Source organism: Chroicocephalus ridibundus, chromosome 6 (genome assembly GCF_963924245.1).
Source record: "Chroicocephalus ridibundus chromosome 6, bChrRid1.1, whole genome shotgun sequence".
NCBI lineage: Eukaryota > Metazoa > Chordata > Aves > Charadriiformes > Laridae > Chroicocephalus > Chroicocephalus ridibundus.
Genome location: NC_086289.1, coordinates 60,999,852 through 61,024,416, shown reverse-complemented (window position 1 = coordinate 61,024,416; position 24,565 = coordinate 60,999,852). Strand labels below are relative to the sequence as shown.

General features: G+C 39.2%; 1 protein-coding gene across 13 annotated transcripts in view; it reads left to right on the top strand.

The window, feature by feature from the left end:
* Positions 1-24,565, top strand: part of ARMC8 (armadillo repeat containing 8) — a 73,035-nt gene that overhangs the window by 29,451 nt on the left and 19,019 nt on the right. For 11 of the 13 annotated variants that reach the window (XM_063340053.1, XM_063340054.1, XM_063340051.1 and 8 more), the window contains 8 exons: positions 1,048-1,190; positions 1,279-1,376; positions 9,878-9,970; positions 13,436-13,495; positions 14,689-14,769; positions 18,086-18,161; positions 18,252-18,342; positions 21,526-21,586. In XM_063340053.1, the coding sequence (XP_063196123.1) occupies positions 1,048-1,190; positions 1,279-1,376; positions 9,878-9,970; positions 13,436-13,495; positions 14,689-14,769; positions 18,086-18,161; positions 18,252-18,342; positions 21,526-21,586 (703 nt within the window). The remainder of the gene's footprint in view (positions 1-1,047; positions 1,191-1,278; positions 1,377-9,877; positions 9,971-13,435; positions 13,496-14,688; positions 14,770-18,085; positions 18,162-18,251; positions 18,343-21,525; positions 21,587-24,565) is intronic. The other 2 variants (XM_063340052.1, XM_063340060.1) reach the window with 2 other exon arrangements.

Sequence of the window (24,565 nt, the reverse complement as noted above, 5' to 3'; positions counted from 1 at the left end):
GGCTTTAGGAGAGAACTTCTCAAACTAGACAGAGTGGCGTGTTACTAAATGGAGAATATTTCTGTCTTAGCTCAGGGAATTGAGAAAAGTGACTGTGTAAGTCGCATATGCAGAGAGAATTGTATCTCAGTGTCAAAGTCATCTTACCTGTTACAGTTTGGCTCAGACTTGTATGTGATGTGGGAGCCCTTAGTTAAACAGTTTTCATTTAAGCTTGTAAACCCCATGGATCTTAAATTGATGATCTTCTGTGCTGACACGAGATAGGAATCTGGTTGCTCTCTGGGCTCTTTATATGACTCAAATTTAGCCTGAAAGTGTTCGGTGACCTCTGCTGTGGTTCAGGTGCTACTGATGTAGTCTAAAATATGTTCAAAGGGGCTCCTGAGTATCTTGATACTGTATAAGGAATCCAAATTGACTTGAGACCCAAGGTATACATTTGGCAAGATGTGTTTTAGGCTTGAAGTGATCCTGTTTAGCTGCAATTCAGCTGCCTTACTGCACATAAAACTTTTATGGGCTTTCTTTATGTTCATATATGATAATATTTCAGTGTTCAAATTACTCTCAGTCCCCATGCTTGTGCTTGATGATGGAATTATTTTGCAACAGTGACCCAGAAGAAATCACTGCCAAAGACAACAACCATCACGATAGCGGTAATCATGTCCCCAGGTGTTGGGGAAGATGCATGAGGTTCCCTTTTCCGTTGACATCAAACTGCAGACTCGTTTCCTTTAATTGAAATTTGGGATCTTCCTGGTATCCTGAAAGACCTCATCCCGGATATCAATACTGTGACACAACATTTTTAGAAAAAACAGTGTGGTATCTTTCTACCGTAACAGCAAGTGAAACCTGTGTACACACTGTGCGAAAAGGTTCTTATGAATAAGGTGTTCATTTTACACTCTTGTTTGGTCTTCATCTTTCTGTTAAGGACTTCATCTTTACATAGCAGGATTCAGATTATTTTTTTTTTTTTACTAGACTTAAAAGTTCTCTTCCATTTGACTTTTCCTCTAAAAATAATTTTGTTTCCAGGTTGCTGTATTTACTTCAGCAAGAAACCTCCAGCACAGAACTGAGAACGGAATGCGCAGTGGTCCTCGGAAGCCTTGCAATGGGTACAGAGAATAATGTCAAATCCCTTCTAGACTGCCATATTATCCCAGCCTTATTGCAAGGTATGGATCTGTATTACTAAATGTTCCTAAAGTATTCAAATAAGCAAAGATAATGAAACTGAATAGTAGTTTTTTTCTATATTTATAGGATTACTGTCACCAGATTTGAAGTTTATTGAAGCTTGCCTGCGGTGTCTCCGTACCATTTTCATCAGTCCTGTAACTCCAGAGGATCTACTGTACACAGTAAGTTGCAGGCAGATTATGATGTCCTTTTAAAACCTATAGAATTGGTGGGAGTGAAAGGTCTTGTCTGCAGTAGTATGAAGACTTGTTTGACCAACAACGTTACCATTTCTCACCTACATTTAAGGCATATGGCTCACCTAACATTTATAGCAATAATTGATTACGAGATGGTCAACAAGGTAGCACACTGATAAAGAAAAAATTAAAATTTCCAGGCTTGTGTGCAATCTTAGGAAGTAAAGACTGTCTCTGAATGGTATTTACAGATACCATTATCACAGCTATGTTGGCAAAAGTTAGTTTCTGAAACTTAAAATTTTCTCCAGCACTGTTGTCCCACACCAGATACGAGGGTGCTTGCTTAGTTTTTGCACTTCATGTGGAAGAGTTTCACCTCCAAAATGTCTCTGCTTCTAGTTGTACATTTAACTGACAGGAGGGTAGAAAATGTGCTCCACCATTGCTATAATCTCAATTTCAGTTTGGAGCGTGTGAGCAATAAGTGCTGACCTCGTTAAGGTGACTGGGCAAAGCCATTGATGTGGAACCCTGTCTGAAGGTAGTGCTGTCTCTTGGCAGCATAGACACAAAAGTCCTTGCCCAAAATCAGTCACTATCTCATGGTTGGAAGGAAGGGAAAGAAAGATTTGCACTCTTCCCTCTTCCTTTGTTTCAGTGTAAGGGGTGAAGCAGGCTGTGGCCTGAGAACCGTACTGTACGAGCAGTCTCTTTCTGCTAGGAAAAGGGTGGCATTGCACCATTCTGCTGGCTGGAGGTCACTGAGCAGATCCAGCTTCTGAGGGTAACTGTGAGCTTACAATGCTAACCGCTCTGGTCCCACCACTCAAACCACTCTGCTGCTTGGTGAGGAAGACCTGACGCTTATAGAGAAGGGCATAGCTGGCCTCTGATTTCATGCTTTCTCTGTGGTTCGGGGGTCTGTGTCATTACCAGAGACAATTTCTGTGTGTTACTAGTCCTCAACAGATTTTCTTCGTGATTTTTTTGTCTAGTTGTTATGCAGAGCTGTCACGTCTGTTTTGTTCTCTATTCCTTGTCTAACGATTCCTTACACTTTCATTGCAGAGTAGCAATAGGTATGTAAACTTGTTTTCCATGGCCTCAATTTTACCATACATGTATTCTGAATTTCATCTTCTAATTAGTCCACCTCGTGAAATCTTTCTGCAGCTCTTCACAGCTTACCCTTGCATTTAGTACATGCAGATAATCAGCCAGCTCCACTGTTCCCTGACTTTTTTCTAGTTGATTTTTGATTGTTCAGCAAGGAAACCCTCAGTGCAGATTGTACATGTGACCACTGAAGGCACATCTCCTGAGTGATCTGAGAGTTTTCTCTTTGTGTCTCTCTTCCTTCCTTTGATTCCACCTCATGCTCCCAGATTCCCCCGTCGGCCTGTATGAGTTCATAATTGCATCTGCTTCCTGCTCTCAGCATCCAAAATCAGGGCTTAAGATGATCATCTCCATTAACAGTCCATACCTCTTCCTGGGGATCAGTGCTCGATAGAGACTATTAATTGCTCCCTATTTGGAGGAGAGTTTTGCTATCTTGAAGAGAGAGGAAGTGGAAGAGTGTGTACAGAAATGTGAAAGAACCAGTACTGGCGTAGAAATTACCACTAACGTTGGAACAATGCGTCTGAGATACTGGATTTTCTCTTTCATCCTTTGCTTTCTCTGCTGCACACCAGTGACATCAGAACTCTGCTACCCCATTCCTTATTCAGGCAAATGTGATGTCCCTTAATTAACCGTAGCTGCAGGAAACGATCATTTGGTGAGGGTGCCCTTGTTCTTTAGTTTCAGCTGTAATACCCATTTTCCAACCTCCCATTCCAGTTGGGCACCTGAAAGTTAAATATTCTATGACTGTACTTAAGATCCTATTTCTGCAAATCAGCTTCTTTTTTGCTTCTCCTGTGGGAATACACAGACCCATGCTTTGAAAAGTAATGAACGCAGATCCCTTGAAAAGAAGAGACCTTTTTCCTATCCGTTGGAAGGTATAGCCACAGCCCACACTGCTGCAAGCTGCGTTTCACAAGGCAATTAAAGTAATTATAGGCCTGATCAACACTTAATGTCAGAAAAGCGTAGTGTCTCCCATAGAGAATAACAGGAAGAACTTAAAGTTCTCATTTAGCCACCCTGCTTCCTCTTTGTTTCTGATCACAACAGCTCTAGGAAGATGGTCACCATTTCCATATAGCTTCAGACCTTGAGTAGATGAAAGGGCTTATTCAGCAGCCACTCTAGTTCTGCCTTTATCAGGTCCTATCTTGAAAGGAAAGAGTCTAAGTTTGTCAGTGGCTTTTCATTCTTGTCCAGCAGTTCTGGAGAAGGCTTCGGAAGAGCTGGTTCCTGAGTTGTATCAAAGACAGACACTTTTCCGAGAATTTCTTTGCGGTTTGACTGCATGGAGGATGCTGTTTCTCAAACCTCGGCCAGGACTATTTCCAAACAAGATATTACGACTTAGCTCAATGTCTCCAAGGCTGTTACACTCACTCTAGAAGTTTCAGAGGAGCTCTCAGTTAAGATCCAGGATACACAAATGCTTTAAAGAGAGTGGCTAAAAGTATTTCTTTCTATTTGTAATAGGTTTGGGAAAGAATAAACATAAAATCTCATTTAAAGAAACAAAAGCACCTCATCTGCAGTAACCTGGATATTTCTCCCAGCAGAAATGCTATGTGTCAGAAACTATGTCTTTCCTCTTGAACCTTTCCTTATAAGTTTGATCTTGAAGGATGAACTGCTGGCAGTTTTGAGCAATTATGTTCAGTTTCAAAGACAAAATAGTTCTTCGGAGGTGGAAATGTTTGGGCTGTTCCCTTTTGCAACTCAGGACCTGTGCTGAGAAAAGGTGAAGACCCGTCCATGTGTGTGTTGAGCTCAATGAACACTGAGCTCTCACGAAGGCCAGGCTTTTAGTGTCTGATACTGAGATCTTACAGCAAGTGTGCTGCAGAACAGCAGGCTGTATCCAGACGTGCTGTGCCAGGTACACGCATCTTGTGGAGACGTCCTTCACTGAAGGGTGCAGGCTTTGGTGCTGAGACCAATTGAGTGACCATCCTGCAAATGGAAATGAGGAATGACAGGGAGTCCCAGGGTGAGAGATCTGTTGAGATGCAGACTTATGTGCAGACTCTTTTTTTTTTTTCTCTTTAAATTATAAGATTATATTTGGAGGCATTTTGTATATGTGAACTAGCCAGCTCAATGCAGCTCGGTGTGTTTTGGCTCGCTGAATAGATTCAAGCACCAGGTCAAATCCAGTTTGACTCATAGCCTGTTGCTTCAGTTCGCTGTTCTATTTAAAACAAAAAAAACTGATTGAGTGGCAGAAACCCTTTCCAACACGTGAAGGTATTCTGCATGTTTCCTTATGGATGTTCCCAGCGGTGATCCCGTTTTCCTTCCTCAGTGGGACCCAGATACAATTTTATTCAGAAATTCCTAGATGTGGCTACTATGCTGGCCTTGCAGGAAGAGGCAGGTACATTCTCAGCTGTGAACAAGTCTGTCCTTCATTTGGAGAATGAAGGCACTGCGCAGGATGAGTGCCGTTGAGACCATGCTGAGGAATGAAGTTGCAGAAAACTCGCTTTTTCCATCTCAGGTGAGCTAGTAATGTTAAGTGAAAGGCATTCCTCCTTACTGCTCAGATTCCAAATGGAAAACCTTACGTCACCTGGTCATCCACTGGGCTTGATGAAGGGGAGGAGGAACAATTTGGAGGACGAGGCTAGCAGGACAGAGCAGGATATGCTACACTGATTAACAACCGGGTATTCAATGAGCAATTAAACCACGCTCCACCGTGGCTCAGCGATATGTAGCTACTGCAGGAGGAATCCAGGTCATCTTCTAATGCCTTACTCCTTTCATTCCTCCTGTCTTCCATGGCTGAGCCCATGCAGCAAGTCTAATCTGAACTGTTTCCTAAAAATGAAAATTGTAAAATGATGAATTCTAGCTTAGAGAGCTTGAATTTAAGTTCTTTGGATGATTGTAACAATTCCAGTTCTCTGATCTGGAAAAAAGCATAGTAATCCTCTGTTAGAAAGAAATGTTTTAAGAATAGATCTTGCAAATTTTGTTTTAATATTAAAAAGGAATATGAAGAAAGTAGGTAGGTATTGGGATCCAAGCAGGTAAATGCAACTTTGTCAATTCTCTCTTTCCGAATTCTGTTTGGATGTGCAGGAATTTTGTTACAATACATGTGATGTACAGGTATTTGTCTTAAGTTGCCTGGAACAGACAACGTTTTAATGGATTTGTGAATCTCATTCTTTTAACTGCAGATTGTGAGTGGAGACTCAGTGTCACTTACTAGGGTTGCTAGAAACATCCTTTGTTACTTAGATATTAATTTGAAAAAACGTGGAATTATGTAGCCTCATATTGGCACATAATTACTATTCGCATTTAGTTGGAAGTCAGTAATGTCCACACATCTTTTTACTCTTTCTAGATACTTTTCTGATAAACATACCAAAATTGTTATAGAAATTGGATATATTCTAGCAGATTCTAGGGGCAAAATGAACATAATTTTCTCACAAGCATTAAGGAGGCACTCTTGCACCTTTCCAAGAGTTTTTAACCTGTTCATACCCACAGTGTTTCTGATTTGATGGAACAAAATCAGAAAGCGTATGAAAGATATTTCCAAAGAATCGCTTCTCAAACGTATCCTTTTATAGTCCAGAATATCTAATAATCCAGTTATTTATGTATTGGTAGAATATCAGGGAACCCTTACTCTGTTGATTGCAAGGATTCATTAACCCTTATGTCACATATACAGCATTGTCACTGGGGTCACGGTGAAACCAGAAATGTCAAAATGTTTATTATCGGAACAGCCCAGTCTCACAAATACTCAATTAAAAGGCTTTTCGTCATCCAATCTGAACACCTTCCTATGCAGGAACTTGCCGTTGGGCCATGATGCCACACTGGTCAGTAAAATGTTATCTTGTGCAAATCACTGTGTGCCATTCTGTTCCCGTTTCTTTAACTCTATAGTAGAGCTTCCAAACAGTTAGAGGGTCAATTTCTGTTCACTTATATCTTCATCAAAACTCCCCAATCTGTCAAACTGCAGCTAAAAATACTGGCGTGATCAATACTATTGAAGTTTTAGGTGAAACTGAACTATTGCACAGGGATGTCCCTGGCTAGGATGTGAAATAAAAGTTAGTTCCTTCCCTGGTGTAAAGTAGTGAGATGTTATGCGTTCATCTGTGTTGAATAATTCGAGTTCAATGGAATAATTGTTTTATTTAAAGATGAAAGGAATATATCTTTATTCATAGTTTGGGAGTTAAAAACAAGGATTTAGGAAGATATGTTCTAGTAGAATCTGTGAAAGATAGCACCAGAGATCTTCACTTCTTTAGCTTCAGGTTGATTTCCAGTGGCTCCTGATACAAAGCTTGCCGCCTTGCACTTTTTATCGATTTCAAGTGCTTTCTTAGTTAATGAAGACTAATCTAAATGTTATTCTTGTGTATTTTCACTGAAATCTGTTTTTCATAAGCAATTCCACCGCTTCAAGTTTAAAAATAAAACAAGACGCAAAACCTTTCTACCAGCTTGAGATAAGAAGGAGGGTTCTGTCGCCTTGTATAGGACCCCTTCCGAGTTGGCAGCGTTGTTCAGTGTCCAGCTGTGCACTGGTCATGCCATAAAGGTGACAGATGGTGTGAGTAAGCTGTTTTCGTTGCCTGACAAAAAAAAAAAAAAGACAAAAAAGCAATATGTAATAGTGGGTGCTTATAAATTATAACCCCACCTATTTGGGGAAGAGACCAAAACAGGAGAAATGAATTTTCTTCCACCCGCCCCCCCAGTCTAGGCTTTCTGTTTGCTGACATCCCCAAAGTTTGCAATGTTCTATGGTTTTCTAGATCACGTAGATAGAAAAACATATGTTACTAACGTTAGGGAACACTGTGTCTGGGCTTCCTTAATAGTGGGAGTTTGAGTCCTTTTCAGCTCTTCGGGATCTCCTTTGGCTAAGGATTACTGAGCTGCTGCAGATTTTTTCACTCCGCTCCCTCTGCATGTGTTTCTTTAGTTGTGAATTCTTGCACCTCTTTGGCTGGAGCAGTACCTCCGTTGAGTTGATGAGACTTCAACTTTTAGACCAACGTTTACATCCTTCTAGTTGCAATTTTTGAAATAAGCCAGTTTACATAGTCAGTGATTTCCCTGCAGGAGATTTCAAGTCTTGCATTTTACATTTTGAAGCTTCTTTTTTTTTAAGCTTTATTGCCTCTGAATCCTGAGGTGTCTCTTTTCTTTCCCCACAATCCTCCTGACTTCTTGATTGTTTTGTCTAAGCTGCATTTTATCACTGATAAGTCTCTTAGCGTGTGTGTATATATATGCGTGTGTGTGTTGTGTTGAACACTAATGTGGCTTCATATCTTCAGCTGTCTAAGATTTACAGAAAATGACAAGAATCTGTTTTAATGGGTAAAACGTGTTAAACCACAGAGGAATCCTGGGTATATTGTCAGTTTGTTTTGCTTTAACTCAAAGGAGGAGACACTTAGAAGTTTGGGGGACCTGCTATGGCTTTGTAAGAGTGGAACATGTTTTTCTTGAGAACAAGGCTGGCTTGTTAGCTGCTTCTGTTTGGTTTCTCGTGGAAATTTGCTGCTCTGCTTGGCATATGCCCAAAACCCACTTAGTTTGCATACCACTGCAGGGTTACCTCTGTCGTAGATAAGAGTCAAGACGTTATGGGTATGACCATCAGCGCTATTGCAACATACTTGTGGGTTTAATGTCCACTATTGCCCTGCAACCAAACCGGTTCCTTGCAGGCCTTTGGGTTCTGAAGTTGCAAAGAAATAGACATGTGTGTTCATGTGCTGTGTGTAAAGGCAGAAGATCAGATGGGGAGCTACTGTTGACCAGACCCTAAGAATACCACAGAATAGTTTGTCCCTTGCTTTTCCTATGCACACAAGCACACAATGACCATGGATATATGGCTGATGTACCTGGAAGAACTCCAGTTTCTAGTAAGTAACGTTCTCCCTGTAGGATGCTGAAATGGCAAATGAGGCTCTTGCACATCGATCCTTTTCAGTTATTGAGAAACAAGCAGTAGAAGTGGAAGTTGTTTTTATTCTCACAGTGTTTCTTGGCTGTGATGACCTGTTGTTTTCCGTTCAGAACAAGAAGGCTAGATTGTTGGCAGCAAAGATTTCTAAAATAAGTCTGCTAAATATATGTATATAGTTTAATATGTAAGACACTTAAAAATAGCAAAAATAAATATTGCAAAGCTTTGTCTAATCTCAAACATGCATACAAATGGGAGTGACATATACATGTTTATTTTGCTAATATAAAATAGTGCGATTGGAAATTTACCAGGTAATTGGGAAATAAAACTTTTCATAAACGGCCGTGTATCTCTGAAGCTCTAGTCGTTAAAACGATCACACTGGTGCTGCTTTATTGCTGTAAAAGTAACCGAGGAGCATGAAGATTTTGCTCTAATTTTAATTCACCTCTCCCTAGTCAGAGGGTTGCAATTCATCATTCTTCTGCAGGTAAAACAGAGCATGACTTACTTGTGTAGGGTCAATATGGCACGAGTTGTTTGAAAAGGACGACTCATTCAGACTTTCATCTGTGTTCAGCACCCTTTAGCTCATGGAGGTCATCTGGTTCACCATCTTTCCCAACTAAAATGACCAGTGTTTCTTTTAATATCACTGCAGTTGCTGTGGTGAAAACGTACTGGTAAAAGTAACAGAAAGCGTTAAAATGTTGTAATTTTGTATCTTAAGGAACTGAAGGTGTTTTCAGAAGGGAACTTCAGTATAATGATTTTCTTTTGCTGCTTTATTTGGAATTCTCTATCATTAGTGTTACGCATACCAATAGATCTATAGCGTGTATTTGACTCAAAGACAAAGGAAATTATTACCCCACATGAATCAATTAGAAAGTGAGTGCCACAGGATTCCAGGTGGACTGTACATTGTTCGGTCTGGCACCTTGTTCTCCTCCCTGCTCTTTTCTACTCGGAGCTGAAATGAAACGGTAAGTCAGTCACGCTTGTAGTGAGAAAATACGAAGACAACTCCCGGAGTAGTTGCCTTCAGTGAGCCTGTTTGCAGTTGGCATGGGGCTTTTTCCCCATTCTTTTATTGTTTTCTCACAAAGTAAAGATTCTGGAGACAAATCCTGTAAGTTTTTTACCTAACCTGCATTAGTCTTCTTTTGTTTTCTATGAGGGCTTGGCTCAGAACTGTCACTCGTGCCTCAAAGTCTGTCCTGTACTACTTTAATGATCTTGTCTGTGTCCATACAAGTTTCAATGGAAGGGAGAACACTGACTCCCGAATCAGGAGTACTCTTTTAAGTAACAAACTGTGAACAAACTATGCTGATATATAGTGTTAATGCTTCTTTCTTTTCTGACTTGTTTCCAGGATGCTACAGTTATCTCCCACCTCATGGCACTGCTCAGTAGGTCTCGATATACACAAGAATACATATGTCAGATCTTCTCACATTGCTGCAAAGTAAGGAAGAGAATACATGTTCTTTGTGCAACTTACTGTCTTTCTGGCATATAAGAAACTGTAAGATGATACTGCCTTTTGTGGCAAGAACATTAGGACAGTAATGACTCAACTGTTATTGCTCTGAATTTGCTGACAGATTTATTTGGGTTCATATATGTTTCTCTACAGTAAAACATAATATGCTAATAAGACCTTTTTTTTATAGGGTGTGTATATATATTTATACCTTTGGCTACTAAACAAATTCAACAGGCTAGGCAAATATAATCTTCACTACTGTCAGTATAAACTTTGGAAGGCTTATTTCTTTTTCTCTGGTAGTCTCAACACAGTGTGAGCATCTCTTTGCAGAGGTCTTGCACGTGCTTTCAAGACAGCCGTTCTAAACTCAGAGAATTTTCTAAGAGCTACTGTAGGTTGAGAGGAAGAAAAATGCTCTTCTCAGTTGAGCTCTACCACTTACAGGTTTATCCAGATACGTGTTCATTCCTGTTATATAATGCAATTCCTTGATATGGGAAAACTAATGTAAAACCAGCAGCAACCCCACCCCAAGCACAGGGGTTTTTGTCTTTCCCACCCCTGCCCCAAGTCTCCACACACCACTGTTTTTTATATTATCGTTGCGTGTTTTGGTAGTACCCATGGGTTATACAGTAACTGTATCAAAATAATTCAGTGTAGGAAATCAGATTTGTACAGCATCTTTCCCTTCTAGAAGCAGTTAATACTAACAGTTCTTAGATGGCATTTGTTTCCCAGATTAAAAAATGAAAAAGTTCCAGAATTTATGGATTTGTAAGTATTTACCTTGAAAAACATCTTTCTACCTTATCACTTGCAATGAATTTTCTGGAACTCTGAATTATTCCTTTGTTAAAAATGTATTTTTCTGTGCCTTAACTGTTACTTATGTACATTCATCCGATTTCATTTCTTCCGTTAAGTGAAACGGAGGACTGAAAACTGTAGAGTTAGTTTGTTATAAAACTATAACTCAGCTGCTAATATTTATAGAATTGTTTAAAGAAAGCATAAAGACAAAATCCTACACTGGACTGTGGAAGTTCAGATCTATAGCTAATATTGGAAAAAGAACGTAGTATTTTAAGAAGGAAGATGCAGCAGTGAGGCATCTCATGTTTAAGGGGCTTATGTTTAAAGTCTCCTTAATAGGCTGAGTGGCTTCAACAGGTGAGAACTCGGCCCGTGTTGGATTACAAGAAAAATAAGACAGGACTGATTGTAGGGTGGTATAGAAGGCAGTTTATACAGTCAGGGGTTAGCTCTGTAGCAATATAAACCCTGTTGGCTGTGTGAGAACTGCTGAGTAACTTCAGGTAATTAATCCAACATGAAAACAGTTATTGTCATCTTTTTCGAAATCAGTTATTTCCTTGTAGCTTCACTGACTCCTGGTGACTTACATATCAAATACATTGATAAAAAAAGCAAATGCCCAGTTGCTTCAGAAGAGTAGAATAAGGAAGGTCTTATGAACTCACTGCACTGTTTTCAGTCTACCCCAAATCTCACTCAGATAAATTTTAGAGTGAATGTTTTGAAAAATGCAGGTTTTTGGAAAGAAAAAGTCAATTGTGTGAACAGACAGAAACATGAATGCACAAGAAAAGTAGCGTGATGGGTATGAGTATCAGGAATCAGTTGCATTTACAAAATAAACATTAGCTGCATAAAAAATTAAAATATTTGAGGCTGAGTAAATAGATCATCACAAATGTTGAATTGATCAAGAACTCATTTCTCTCTTGCCCAGGCAAATGCAGCTGTTCAGCAAAAGTCTAAAATGCCCTTCTTTCTTTTTTGTTTAGTTCTTGGGTTTCAGGTCTCATTATTAAGGTCAATTACTGTATTTTCAGACATTAAAAAAAAAATACATTAATACAGTGAAGCAGAATTTGCTTTCTATTTTTTTCCTGAAGAAATAAGTTACTATAAGCCTTTGTGTTAGGTACGACTTAGCATAAGTCGGTAAGAGGTATTGATGCTTTTATTTCTCTTTTTCCTCATCTTAGTAGATTTATTCATTAAACTAATAGTGGCATAATATCATAGAGCTAATATCATAGCTCCTACCAGGCTTGTTCCTGCATACTCTTCCCTGCTTAGATCTTGTGCATCCATTTTTTTCTGTTCCTTGCCGGAACCTCGTTTGGTTGGGCTTCTCAGGTTTCTTTCTTTCTTGCCTGCTCAAATTTCCCTGGAAAAGCTCAGACCTGTTCTCTGCAGCTAGGAAATCCTTAATTCAGGTTCCTAGCGTATTGCTACTGGTTTCTGCTTTTACTGCTCCTCACTGCATTTTTAGAATTAAAATTAACCGCTGGAAAACATTGACCCTGGAGAAGAGCCATCGTAAGCAAGGGAAAGTGGTGATTTACAGGGGGAGCAGATGCAGTTTTTAACATGCGGAGCCAGCCAGCCAGCCAGCCATATATCAACATATAAGCAAATAAGTAAACTGAAATCAAGTTGATTTACGCGGTATGCTAAAATGCAAATCAAAAATTACTTTTTAAGATTCTCTCTATTGTGGTTGATTTGTTTCCAGAGATGTGAGTAGGTAAGCTTTACTATTTTAATGGTCAAATTAAAAAGATAAGGTATGCATTTGGAAACACATGGTTGTATGAATAATTTGAAAAGGTAGTTCTGGAACTTATATTTGAATGGTGACATCTCTGCATAAATAATACTTTCGCCACCAGTTGAAAATTAAAATCTTGTGTGTGGGAAAGATCCAGGATGAAGCCTGTAATCAAGGCGGCTTCCTCCCAAGCCCGTTCTGAGAGTGTTTTCTTATGTGATCTTAGGCCTGGTGATGGATCCCTGAACCAAGGTACATTTGCATTTAGATAACTGCGTTTAAAATTTCATTACGGAATGAATTGTTACATTGTTCTCTCCTACTGCTTTCTTCAAAATTGACACTTTACGATGGAAAATCATGCGAAAAGTATTCCTGCAATCTGATGTTGTTCGATCATTTTTGGAGAAAAAGCTCACTGTGGTAGGACTGGCTCCTGGAACTCTATCGGTATCCCCAAAGAGAAACAAAAGCAGAAGGCCTTGCTAGTAAATTGGTGCCTGAGCTGCTTGGAAATTATACGTTATATTATCAGGCTTTCACATTTATATTTGAAGCTGGCCCTATTTATGGGTTAGCGCACACCCTGGCTGTGCGTTAAACAAGCTGGATTGGTGTGTGCAAACACGATGTGTACAGATTAGATATTTTCCTGTACATCTAGTTACTCAACTAAGAATACACCCAGGTGTCACCTCTGTACGTGCATTTGTCCTGTTTGCACAGAATTTGCCCTCTGCATCTCATTGAAAAATCACTAGTACTTGTGAATTACTTAAACTTATCTAGGTCAATATGATTTCTTTTACTTTAATTTCATTCATTTTTTTTCACGTATTTTAATATCTGTTCTTCAGCTTCAACACTGGCATAGCTGCGGCTTTAAATCATTGCCTCAGCCACTTCTGTGTGCCAATGTAAGTTGTTTTCCTACTTCAACCATGCTGTTTTAATTGCATTTTTTGGTAGAAAGCTCTTGGTGGCAGTAGCAGCTGAAGCATCTCTTAAAGCACCAGATATGTTACATCTAAAAGTAATTTTATGATTTTTTTTTTTTCTTAGAGGTAAGGGATGTTCTAAAAATGTCCTTTTGTATATAAGCGGAATCTGATTTCAGCTGTATCTCAAATGTGAAAATAAAGCGTCCCTCGTGCAGACCAGGGTGTATAGATGTGCCCGTGAACTCCACTGGGTTCAAACCAAAGATTAAGGAGTGGAGAGACTTTCTTCACTTGCAGATTAGTCAAGAAAATGCATCGAGGTATGATTAATGCTGTGACATTCTAAAAGCTGAATTTAAATTGCGTATAGCCTGTGCTCGATGCAAAGATGAGGAGAGTCACGAATCTACTTGTAAAGAGATGTTTGTAAGTCGCAGCTGAGATTTCACAAGAGGCTATTGAGGGCTGCAGGCCCCATTGAGATTTCTTGTTGTTTTTTGGAACCTCATGAAGCCTTGTCATACTACAAAAGTTCTGAGAACTTTCTGCTGCAAAATTCAGTATTTGTGTTTAATTCCAAACGCTTTTTAAATCTTGGAAAAATATTGAGGAATCAACCATTGCTGACTTAGATCTTGAAGTCAATAAATGGGTGATGGCTGAGTAGATTTATGGCTAAAAATGTTTGAACCTAAAATAATCTGTAGGAGGAAAATGTGAATCTGTTCTCAAAGCACTGTCACATTCTGTCTGGAAACAGTTTCAGAATTAATTCCCTCTCTTCTGAAGTTAGAATTGTTGAAAATGCTTAATATTACCAGTGAAGAAGACATTGGTAACTGGGGATCTTCTATATGATTTGTAGAGAAAATCAGGATCTTTGGATTGATTCCCATATGAAGAATAGAAACATAAGTACTCTATCCATGTTTCTTCATTTGTGAAAACTAATTGAAGAGTGGAAATGATTACCTGAAAAGGACAAATGCTATAAAAATAAGGGTTGGACTTGTTTATTTAAAAAAAAAAAAAAAAGTTGGTATGCCAGCTGATTACAAAGTAATTGTTAGTAAATCTACTTCTAGTACGTAGCAGTAAGGTGCAGATAGTGGAAACCTCTTACATGTTCTTTTAAAAAAATAAATCGTGTTTTATGTTTTCCTTTGAAGGGTCCAGATCACCAGACAATCTTATTTAACCACGGAGCTGTTCAGAATATCGCACATCTGTTAGTCTCCACCTCCTACAAAGTAAGACATGAAAGTTATTGTGTGTTTTACATGTATTTGTGAAAGGAATCCAAATGAAGATTAGACAAACTATGTCTATGCATATGAACTAAGGCTCTAAACAGGTATAATGTATATTTCTAAAATAACAATTGATTTTACTTGCCCTATGGATTTCTGTCAAAACGAGACCTATTGTTCTGGAGTGCTTTGTAAAGTTAAAACACTGTTAATTAAAAAAAAAAAGCTGGCTGCTGTTGATCCAAAGGAGGACAGTCACTTGGCAACCCAATAAAAGCAGTCTTAATTTGTTAAACAATAAATGAGAGAAAAAAATTAAGCCAAAGAGAGAAGCAATGTGAACTGTCCTAAACAGAAGTCAGACCTGTGAAAAGATGGACGTGGACTCTGTGGAGGCCACCAGCTGCCTCTGTGTTGCGTTCACTGAATTTCTGTTACGTTTTGGAAGTCTGTCCTGGACTATCTGAAAGTACCACCTTTGGGGGGAAAAATATCCTACTCTACCTGTAACTTGGTGGCAAGGAAAGTCAATTATTTCCTCTCAGTCGAAGGCCAAAATTTCAAATCCTGAGCACAGCCTTAGGTGTCTGCTGTAGATTACTTAATAAAACATTTGGGTGCATAAAATACTCTCTGAGGCTCTTCTGTGTAGTTTGTTTTTCTGAAAATAAGAAACACTTCAAAGTATCCAAATTTATCTTGAGTAATTTTTCTTTTTTACAATAACTAATACTAAATATCTAATATGTTATCATGCCTTTTTTATTTTATTGAAAGTAAGCCGCTTGCTGGTTGATTGAGACTGGATGAGATAATTGTGCTTGTCTAATTTGATCTGCCTAATGCAGAACATTCTTGATAAAGTATCTTTCAGCAAGAAAACCAGTCTTTAAATGAGAATTTCAAGTGAAGGGAAATCTGGTGCTCTCTTTGTGGGGCTTGTTAATCTCTTGTGTGGTGCTTTTTGTTTGGTTTTGGGTTTTTTGGGTGTTTTCATAAATCCAGTAGGAAATACGTGCTCCTCAATATTTTGTTAGTGAGATTGGTAAAATTCTGTTTTCTGTCATTTGGTGCTAATTAGTTTTCACCATGATTTTGGTCTTTCTCCCGTTAGCTGACCTTTTTTACCCTGTATTGTAAGGTGACTTTCCCAGGCTATGTTTGGCTTGGATCCTTTTCTAATGGCTTTGAACCTTTCTTAATTTTTTTCAAAGAGCTGCTTTAAAATAAAGAAATCAAAGCAAGATAAAGTTTTCAGGTTGCTTTGTCACCAGCAAGATACATGTAGTATTGCATTAAAATATTTCTATTTAGTCCTACCTTACTGGAGAGATGTGTAAAGTATTCTCTATTTCCTCCTTTGCTAGTTTAGTCAGGCCTTTAAATTCCAGGTGTACGTACTGAGCTGTTCTTCATACGCTTTCCTCTCTGAATGCTCCTGGGATTAACAGCTTCACTGTGGTCTTGGCTGCTTCTTAGTGTTCTGCAGTGATTAGGCGTTCTTAGACTTCTAACGTAACCGATACATTTTTGTAGAATACAAGCCATCTCATTCTCATACTTCTCTATCCTGTTTCTTAATATTCAGACAAATAAGAACTTAACAGGAAAAGACAGCAATTAGAAACTTTGCTTGTTTTTCAGTACTTACAGCAAAGGCCAGCAAGGTATTTCAGATGATTTATGCAATAGGTCCATGGCAATAAACAGCAGAAACTCTCAAAATGGGATTTCAGTCCCCATGAGAAAAGTTTGTCTAGGCCTGCCAAGAGAATTGCCTGATAATTTTCCAATAAACTCTTTTCCTTTGGTTCTGGGGTTGTCCCACAGCCAGCTGATTCTACGAGTACCTTTCTATATGTTATATCATTACAAGCGTGCATCTTCGCTACCGGCCAGAGGGACTACAGCTTTTACAGTGGCTTTACAGATGGTGGTTTCCAGACCACATTTATATATTTTTTTCAAATGCTTGCATTCCCCGTTTCTCATCTAACTAATTGCCCTTAAGTAGATATTACTATCAAAGAAAAGTAGTCATCGTAGTATTTTAATATCTTTAATTAATATAGCAGTATTGTATGAAATGGTTAACTTCCCGCTAGACTTCAGTTGTTCTCATTTACCCCCCCGCTCCTGACTTCCTTCTGGCAGGAGTATGGCTTTTGAGCTGTGGGTTTGACTTTTCTCAGTACTTTTTCAATAAACAATCTCTGCTTCCTGCTGCTTTGAAGCTTACAATGTATTCATTAGATTGTCTGAAAAGTAAATGGCAAATGTCAAACAAGGCTTTTGTTCTGAAGCCAGGTAGCCTGCTATCTATCTGTTCCTCTTGACTAAGACTTCGCTACTACTGATGAGAAGGGATCTTAACCATGGCTGTGACTAGGTATTATAAAAGTAATGCACAAAAGTGATTGTCTTTGCTCTTGCTAAGACTTTTTGTCGAGGATGGTGGGATGGACCTTAAACCTAACTTGCAGTGGCTGCTTTCTCAGTAACGGGATTCTTCAGGTCAAAATCTTGCTCCTTTTGCTTTGTTTTCAGTCTAAGAATGTGGTAACAGAAATATGGAAAGACATGGACGTGGTTTAAATATGTGCAAATGTAGAAAGTGAAGTAGAACGCTAATATCAGAACTAAATTAGGTTCTTCATCTGGGAAGATGGTAATGGTTTGTCTTCCCTGTGTCAAAAAAGAGTCATAAAGACTTCATAGCTTAGCGTGACTGGGCAACCATGAAATATTGTTCGATTAAACCAAGACATGGTTTTAGACAGGAAGAGCAAGATCCAGCATGAAGAAACTTGTGAATCCTTTTTGTAGGGGTGGTACTTGAGGCTGTGTAATGGCAGTAAAACTTACTGTATGTGTTTGTTTTAAGATTTGTTTAGTATCACTTCAACTGGTTGGTTCTCTTTAGAAGTTTTATTAAATTCTGAAATACAAATCTCAACTATATGTATTTCTGATTCTGTTATGTACTTATGAGTCCTCTAAAGAAAAAGTACTGTTGTTACGATACTTCCGTTCTGTTGTTGTTTGCGCGTTTATGATGCATCGCAGAAAAGACCAGTATTTCTGACTGTCTAGTTCCCAAGTTTTATCCTTGCTTGTCTTTTTCATAAATAGTTCAGAACATACCCTGTAGAATGGTAATTCCAGCAGGGAGATCACGGGGGTCAAGGTGCATCATCTACATTTCTTATTGATTATACAGAATTATTTTCTACGAGTCTATTCAGTGTTATAGACCAATTTTGCTTTTAAGTTAGCCTTTACATTTATACTTCGTATATATTATGTTTTTACACAGGTTCGAATGCAAGCATTGAAATGCTTCTCAGTTCTAGCCTTTGAAAACCCACAGGTATCAATGACTCTTGTAAATGGTAAGTATGATGCTGCTCTTGCTTATTTGACACTCGCTTTATTGACTGGCTGAATTAGAATTACTTGGAGCTCTCTTTCATTGCTTGCAGTGTCGGTTGATGGAGAATTGTTACCGCAAATTTTTGTGAAGATGTTACAAAGGGACAAGCCAATTGAAATGCAGCTCACATCGGCCAAATGGTAATTTTCATCAGGAATTAGGATGAAATAGTATGCAATTTAATACTGAAATATCACCATGTAGTACAGGTTAACGTCCTTGTTGCAGCACTGCTCAGAGGACTCTCTTAGGTGTCTGGGGCTGTGATGTGTTGAGAACTGTGTGCATTAAGTGATGAGAGAGCAGACCTAGTCCCTCTTCCGAACTGCTTTAATTAAAACAGACTATTCTTTAAGCTTCATGTGCTCACACAGCAGAACTAATGTTATTAATTCATTTTATATTTCAAATCAAACTTCCCTTTCTGGTGCGGGCATGTTTCTGTGTGTCCATAATGACTTTTTACCCTGTGACAAAATGCGACCAAATTCTGTAACAGCAACACTAGGGTTATACTTACTTCATAAGCTGGGAATCGACTCCTTTTAAGACTTTTTTCCTTTTATTGTGTTGATAATAGTGGATTAAATTACTGCAGGAGGTTAAAGAGATAAAATTACCCATCACTATAAACTGCTAAAATTAAATGTAACTCAGGAGTTTGGTCACTGATATATCAGTGTATCAGATCGATTGTTTGATTATTCTTTTATATTTTGATGGCTTAACCCATCCCTGAAAGCAGTTATAAAGACATGTATGTGGTGGGGGGGGTTCCCTTAGGTAATCCCGCTCCATGTGGGAGGTCTGCCTGGGGACCTCCCATGATCCCTTCCAACCACAGTAGGTCTGTACAATCTGGTTTTACTGGTTTTGTTAGGTATCTCTTAGTGAAGAAGGCCGGTTAAATTAAGTGCATTGCAGCAGTCTCAATTCTGATTGATTTATGCCTTTCTTTGGGAATTCAGAGAATACATAGAGAATTAACTATATTTTTTTAAATTATTCTTATTATTTTACTGATCTCAACATATAAGGCAGTTGACAAGTGATGAAGGCGGGTTGGAGTTAAAAGAATTGTTCTGGCTCTGGGCTGTCTCCTTGTTCTGGAATGAATGCTCCCGGGTCTGTTGGTGATCTGTACCGATCTGCTTCACATTGGGAGGAGTTGGGTAGACAATCCCATCTTTTGCTGTTGCTTTGCAGTCCTTGGCTCAAGTGGACTTTAGAAAGCATGGAAGAAAATGATGTGGTGATGGTGAAAAACCGTGGAAGACAAACCAGTATCTTGAATTTCAGATTGAGTTTCTGATTAGTCTATGGGCAGTCGTCCTTCATAGTAGGCTAGTTAAGGCCTCAGTTTCACAACAGCCCTCGGAGCTCACAAAGACCTCTTGGCTTTTCTTCTACTTGATTCCCTCCAGGTCAGACTATCCCTCCTTTCTTTTTTTCTAATGAGAGTAGTAGGTGAAACTGCCACAGGTCCTCTTTTTTTTTGGCTTCTAAATTAGACTTCGCTCCTGCCTTGCCAGCTTTGGTCAGTTAGTCTGCAGTTCCTCTCTGATTTATTAGTAGGGTCCTTGGAGTGGGGATGTAGGAGGGTTTTTTTTTATGCATTTGTGAAGCCTTTTGTTAGTTTTCTATTTGAATCCATAGTGGCATACAGGGCTATCTTAAGAAGTTTCCTTTGTTTTTCAACAACTGCAGTACAGCTGGAAGACCTGAGTTAATACCTCTTGATTGAAATGGAGTAAAGGTCCTTCACTTGGAGAGCAGAGCACTAAGCCTCTTGCGAGAGTGACATGCAGCTACAAGCGGAGCAGTAACCTTTTCTACTAAAATTAACAAAATTTCTTCCAGCTAAGCCAAGCGTATTTTACCTGGAGTAAAAACACTTTAACTTACTTCATGTTTGAAATAGAACTACTTTGTCTGGCAAATAGGGTCTAGCTGGACTAAAAGGCAGCTGCAAGACGGATGCTTTCCTCCTCATTGTTCAGGTGTGAAAATGAGTATTTCCTGCTGTCAGCTGCAAGGCTTGAACAGTAAAAGTTTTATAGAATCATCTCTATGCTAACAGTCAAGTCTTGTCTCTTCACTTCCGAGAAATAATATATAAAAAGACTTCTGATTATGGGCTTTTAACTATGACTGTCACTGGTAGGTGTTTGGAACTGGATCAGTGGGGTTACCTTGTAAGAGGTGAAAGAGCTCTCTTTAGGCACTTGGAAAGAGCTCAGGAATGCAGTGAAACGTGATATGGTTACAGTGTGTTAGCCTATTACTGCTCCTTAGCTGAGCAATAATAATTGACTATATGTACACATTTAACCTGCCTAATTGAGAGTTGAAACAGGTTCGTTTTAAGGCATCTTTACTAAAATTTAGGTTTGGTTTGGTTTGGTTTTTTTTTTTTTTAACCTCAACTGTGGCTTGATAGAAGCCTGTTACAATGGCTTAGTTCAAAAGCTAAAACAAAAGATACTTGACTGTTCCTGCACAGAATGCAGAGCAGTTATCTTCCAGCTTTATTCCACTTTCTTGCAGCACAGCATGTAAAAACTATAAACCACTTAAATGTAAACCACTTTTATTGCTGGGTGAACTATTTTGTGTTTCTGGTAGGTTGGAGCACGTGTACAGGTAAATTAACAAAGCAACTTAGGCATTTGTCTGATGTTGGGTGTCAGCATTGTAGTTTGAGACCTTGGAGTTGTCTCATCCACTGTCTTAAGCTCTTGTCTGATAAAGAACAAATGTTGGTTTGGTTCCATGTCAGAGACTTAATGGGGTTCGTCATTAGCAAGGATGTACTTATTCCAGCAGTGTTATGACGTGCCTGTGGACAAGCATCACAACGATACCCCACCTCCTAGGCTAAAGCTTCACTGGTTTCTGACTAAGCTGTCAGGCTACTAACCCTATATTGATTCTCCCCTGATTGTTTTAAGTGCTTGCCTGTGCTGTATGCAGCAAAGACAGGCCTACGTTTCTTTTATCTTGATGTAAGTTGTTCATTTTGGGGTTTTTTGTTGGTGAAAGAGATCTGTGGATCAGTTGAGTGTGATGGTTAGACCTTTTCTGACCAGTGTGTGGTGTATGTATTGATCAGTGCTCCAGCGAGATGTCCGCTACTAGAAATCTGTTTAAAAGTACGCCTGTAGCAGTTCGTTCGTGTGCCCAAGTCTAGTAAGCACAAATGTATTTAAACCAATGGTAGAGCAAAGGGGAATACATTTCATGGGTTGGCTGTTCTGCAAGTCTTATTGAAGTGCATAAAAATACAATGATAAGTGAATATATGTTTTATTATGTTGTTACAGCCTTACTTCCATGTGCAGAGCGGGAGCAATACGGACAGATGATTCTTGCATTGTTCTTAAGGTGAGCTGGTTAAACAGTTTTCTGTTTCAAATGTTTTTATTGCGTAGGGCTATCCTGGTTTTATTTGTCTGTTAGAAAAAGTCTGTTGCACTGAAGATTTCAAAGCACCAAGTTGTCCTGATTTTTTTATTTAAAAGATTAGTTCCCTAGTTTCCCTTTGTGTCTTTAAGCGTTTATAGCGACATGGCTTTTTAAAGAAGTTTTAAATAAAGAATTGTACTAAAAGGTTGATATCCAGGAATAAACACGCCAGAGTTGGACACACATCCATTTGAGTTTGTAATCATTTCAGTAACCATTTCTAAGTAACATGCAAACAACATTACTGCCTTGGTCTCTCTGTTTGAACAAGGCACTGGTTTGTCTTTCAGTAGCTTATTTCACAAGACTACGCTCAGAATACTTGTGCAATCTATACGTGGAGTCTGCCACAGGCAGATGATTTCTCAGGTTTCACAATATTTTTGTACGTTTGTCTGTTTCATACTTTGGCTAGGGAAATTTGTTATTAAAAAAAAAAGAAACTGTCATGCTGAAACACTGGATTTGATTTTTATACTGCATGTGACTTTATAAGGAAATTCAGTAAAGGAAACGTCATTAAATACTATAGGAATGTGATCTCTTTCTTAATAGACACACTTCTATAGCTAGTCAAAAGGAAGAAAAAAAAAAAAAAAGCTGTTGATGAGCAAGCATATCAGCCAGAGATGAGATAATACTAACAGGGCTTGTTTCTCCATGAGATGTTGAAGTATTACTGTAATACTGCAATAAGAAAACATGTTTACTTTCTTTGATAATTACTGTAGCAGCCTGGCAGACTCCAAAGCTTTTAGCATGCTTTTAGCATCCTTCATTCCAGAGAATAGCACGTAGTTCAGACTTAAGGGAATGCAATTTAAATGCCTGCAAAAATGATTTTTTTTCCCATATGCGCCCCTGTATGGAGATTGAGAAGAGGACATGCGTCCTTGGAGTGAGTCTAGCAAAGGGTCTAACCAACAAAACAGTCATTGTCAGGATTTGGTGGTGTGTGATCTGAGACCCAGTAGCTTTTTATGGGAGTTCTTTGTCTTTGGCTGGGAGGGCCCCTCCGTGGTGTTCACGTCGTCTTGTGAGCAGACAACTAGCACGTCTGTGCATGACCACAGCATGTGCTGAAGGTCTGTGGCACTGCGCTTAGCTGTGTCTACTGCTTCAAGCAGCAAATACTTCCCACCACCAAAGGCTGCTGATCAGTGTCTTCTCACTGTGGACTGGTGCAGGCCTCCTACAAGCTTACATTTTAAACTGGAGAACTGTCACCAGAGTGTCAAGAACTGTCCCTAAGTCCTACTTTTTGGTACTGCTGAGGAAAGGGTAGGTTGTGTGTAGGATATTGCAATAAGGAAGCATATTCGTTCCTTTCAATGTCCATCGCAGCAGAGTTTGGCATATCTACAGCTTTTGTTAGTGGGATTTTGGTATCCATCATACCAGGTAATGACAGGTGAAGAATCCAAATGTTGGCTGAGACAAAGGCCCATTCCTTCTGTCTTTTTACACAAGAAAGTCCAAAATGCATTTAATTCTGGTGTTGCTGAGTGGCATCTGTTCTGCACAGGCATGTGGTCTTACTGCAAGTGAGGACGCCAAGCTTCATCCCTCTCCTTCATTCTCTTGCTTAGCTTTTTTCCGAATTGACACTCCAGTTCCCTGGTCTCCCTTCTTTCTTCTTAGAACACCTGCAAACCGAGGGCTACAATTCCATGCTCCCAACGTATCCCGCTCCTGCGAACCTCATTCTTCTTTTGAAAATTTCTTCTCTTCAGAAATCCCTCACTGTCTGCTTGACCACAGGCTGTGACCTGGTCGGGATGTGTGGGTTCCAGAACTGTTCTGCTCTGGGGAGAAGAAATGGGGGACTGCTGCTGTAGGCAAAGGCAGGTTATTGCTGATAGCTGGCTGCCAGCTGTGTGGAGCTACGGATGCCCTGCCACGCGGGCCGGATGGGTAACTGCAGGCCTTTCAGGCTATTGCCAGCTGATATGCTTGCCAGCCTACAGCAATAGGAGCACTTTCTTTCTCATGGAAGCTGCTTCTGCACAAATAAACGGTTTAAACTTTGGTCTAAAATTTGTTGTAATACTTGAGAGTAGACAAAAGAGTGTGGACAGAAGGAAGGCATGGAACCTTGCCCTCTTGTTCAAACAGCTCGTGTAACAACTTCTGTTCTTCTGGGGTCACTCCAGGAGCTCATAGTTTTAAGATAACACACTGTCTCAGTCTGTGGTAAAACCAGCCACAAATTTTTTGACTTCTGGTGAACTAAAACAAAGCAACACCCTCTGTAGTTTTCAGAAATTATTGAAGAGAACCTTGACCCTTTGCTACCAAACTTTCTTCAGTTGGACGGTGGTTAGGGATGTGTGTTTCCAAAATGGTTTTATTTTCATTGTTCAGTTTGAGTAGTGGGTTGGCCTGTAACATTTGAAAAAATAAAATCAGATGGGGTTGGGAGAAGGTAGAGGATGTTGATAAATAATGGATTTGCTTGGAAGGGAAATGATTTTTCTGGAATCCTAATAATGAAAGACCATTTGTCCAGACAGCCCTGAGGCATCCCAGCGATACCATTTGAATGAAGTATTCCATCTTTACAGTCCATTTTCGACTTATCTGCTGTTTTGTGACTCTTCGTCTTACACCTCTGATACAGTCCTCTGCTCCTCTGCATTAATTACGGTGTAGTGACCCATAGGTCTAATGGACTGTTAAAATGTGCCCTTCAGAATTCTTGATTTTGTTTAATTTAAAACAGATGAAATTGCTAAAAGTTGAAAGGTATGAAATTTGTGTTTCTTGGGTGCTTGCAGACAGTGATTTAATATCTAGCCCTTGAATTCCAAGAAATAGCTCATTTCAGGCCATTTGACCTTGGAAAGAATTGGGAAGTACAGTAACTTCATGGTTTAGGCATGGAATTCCACCTGTGTT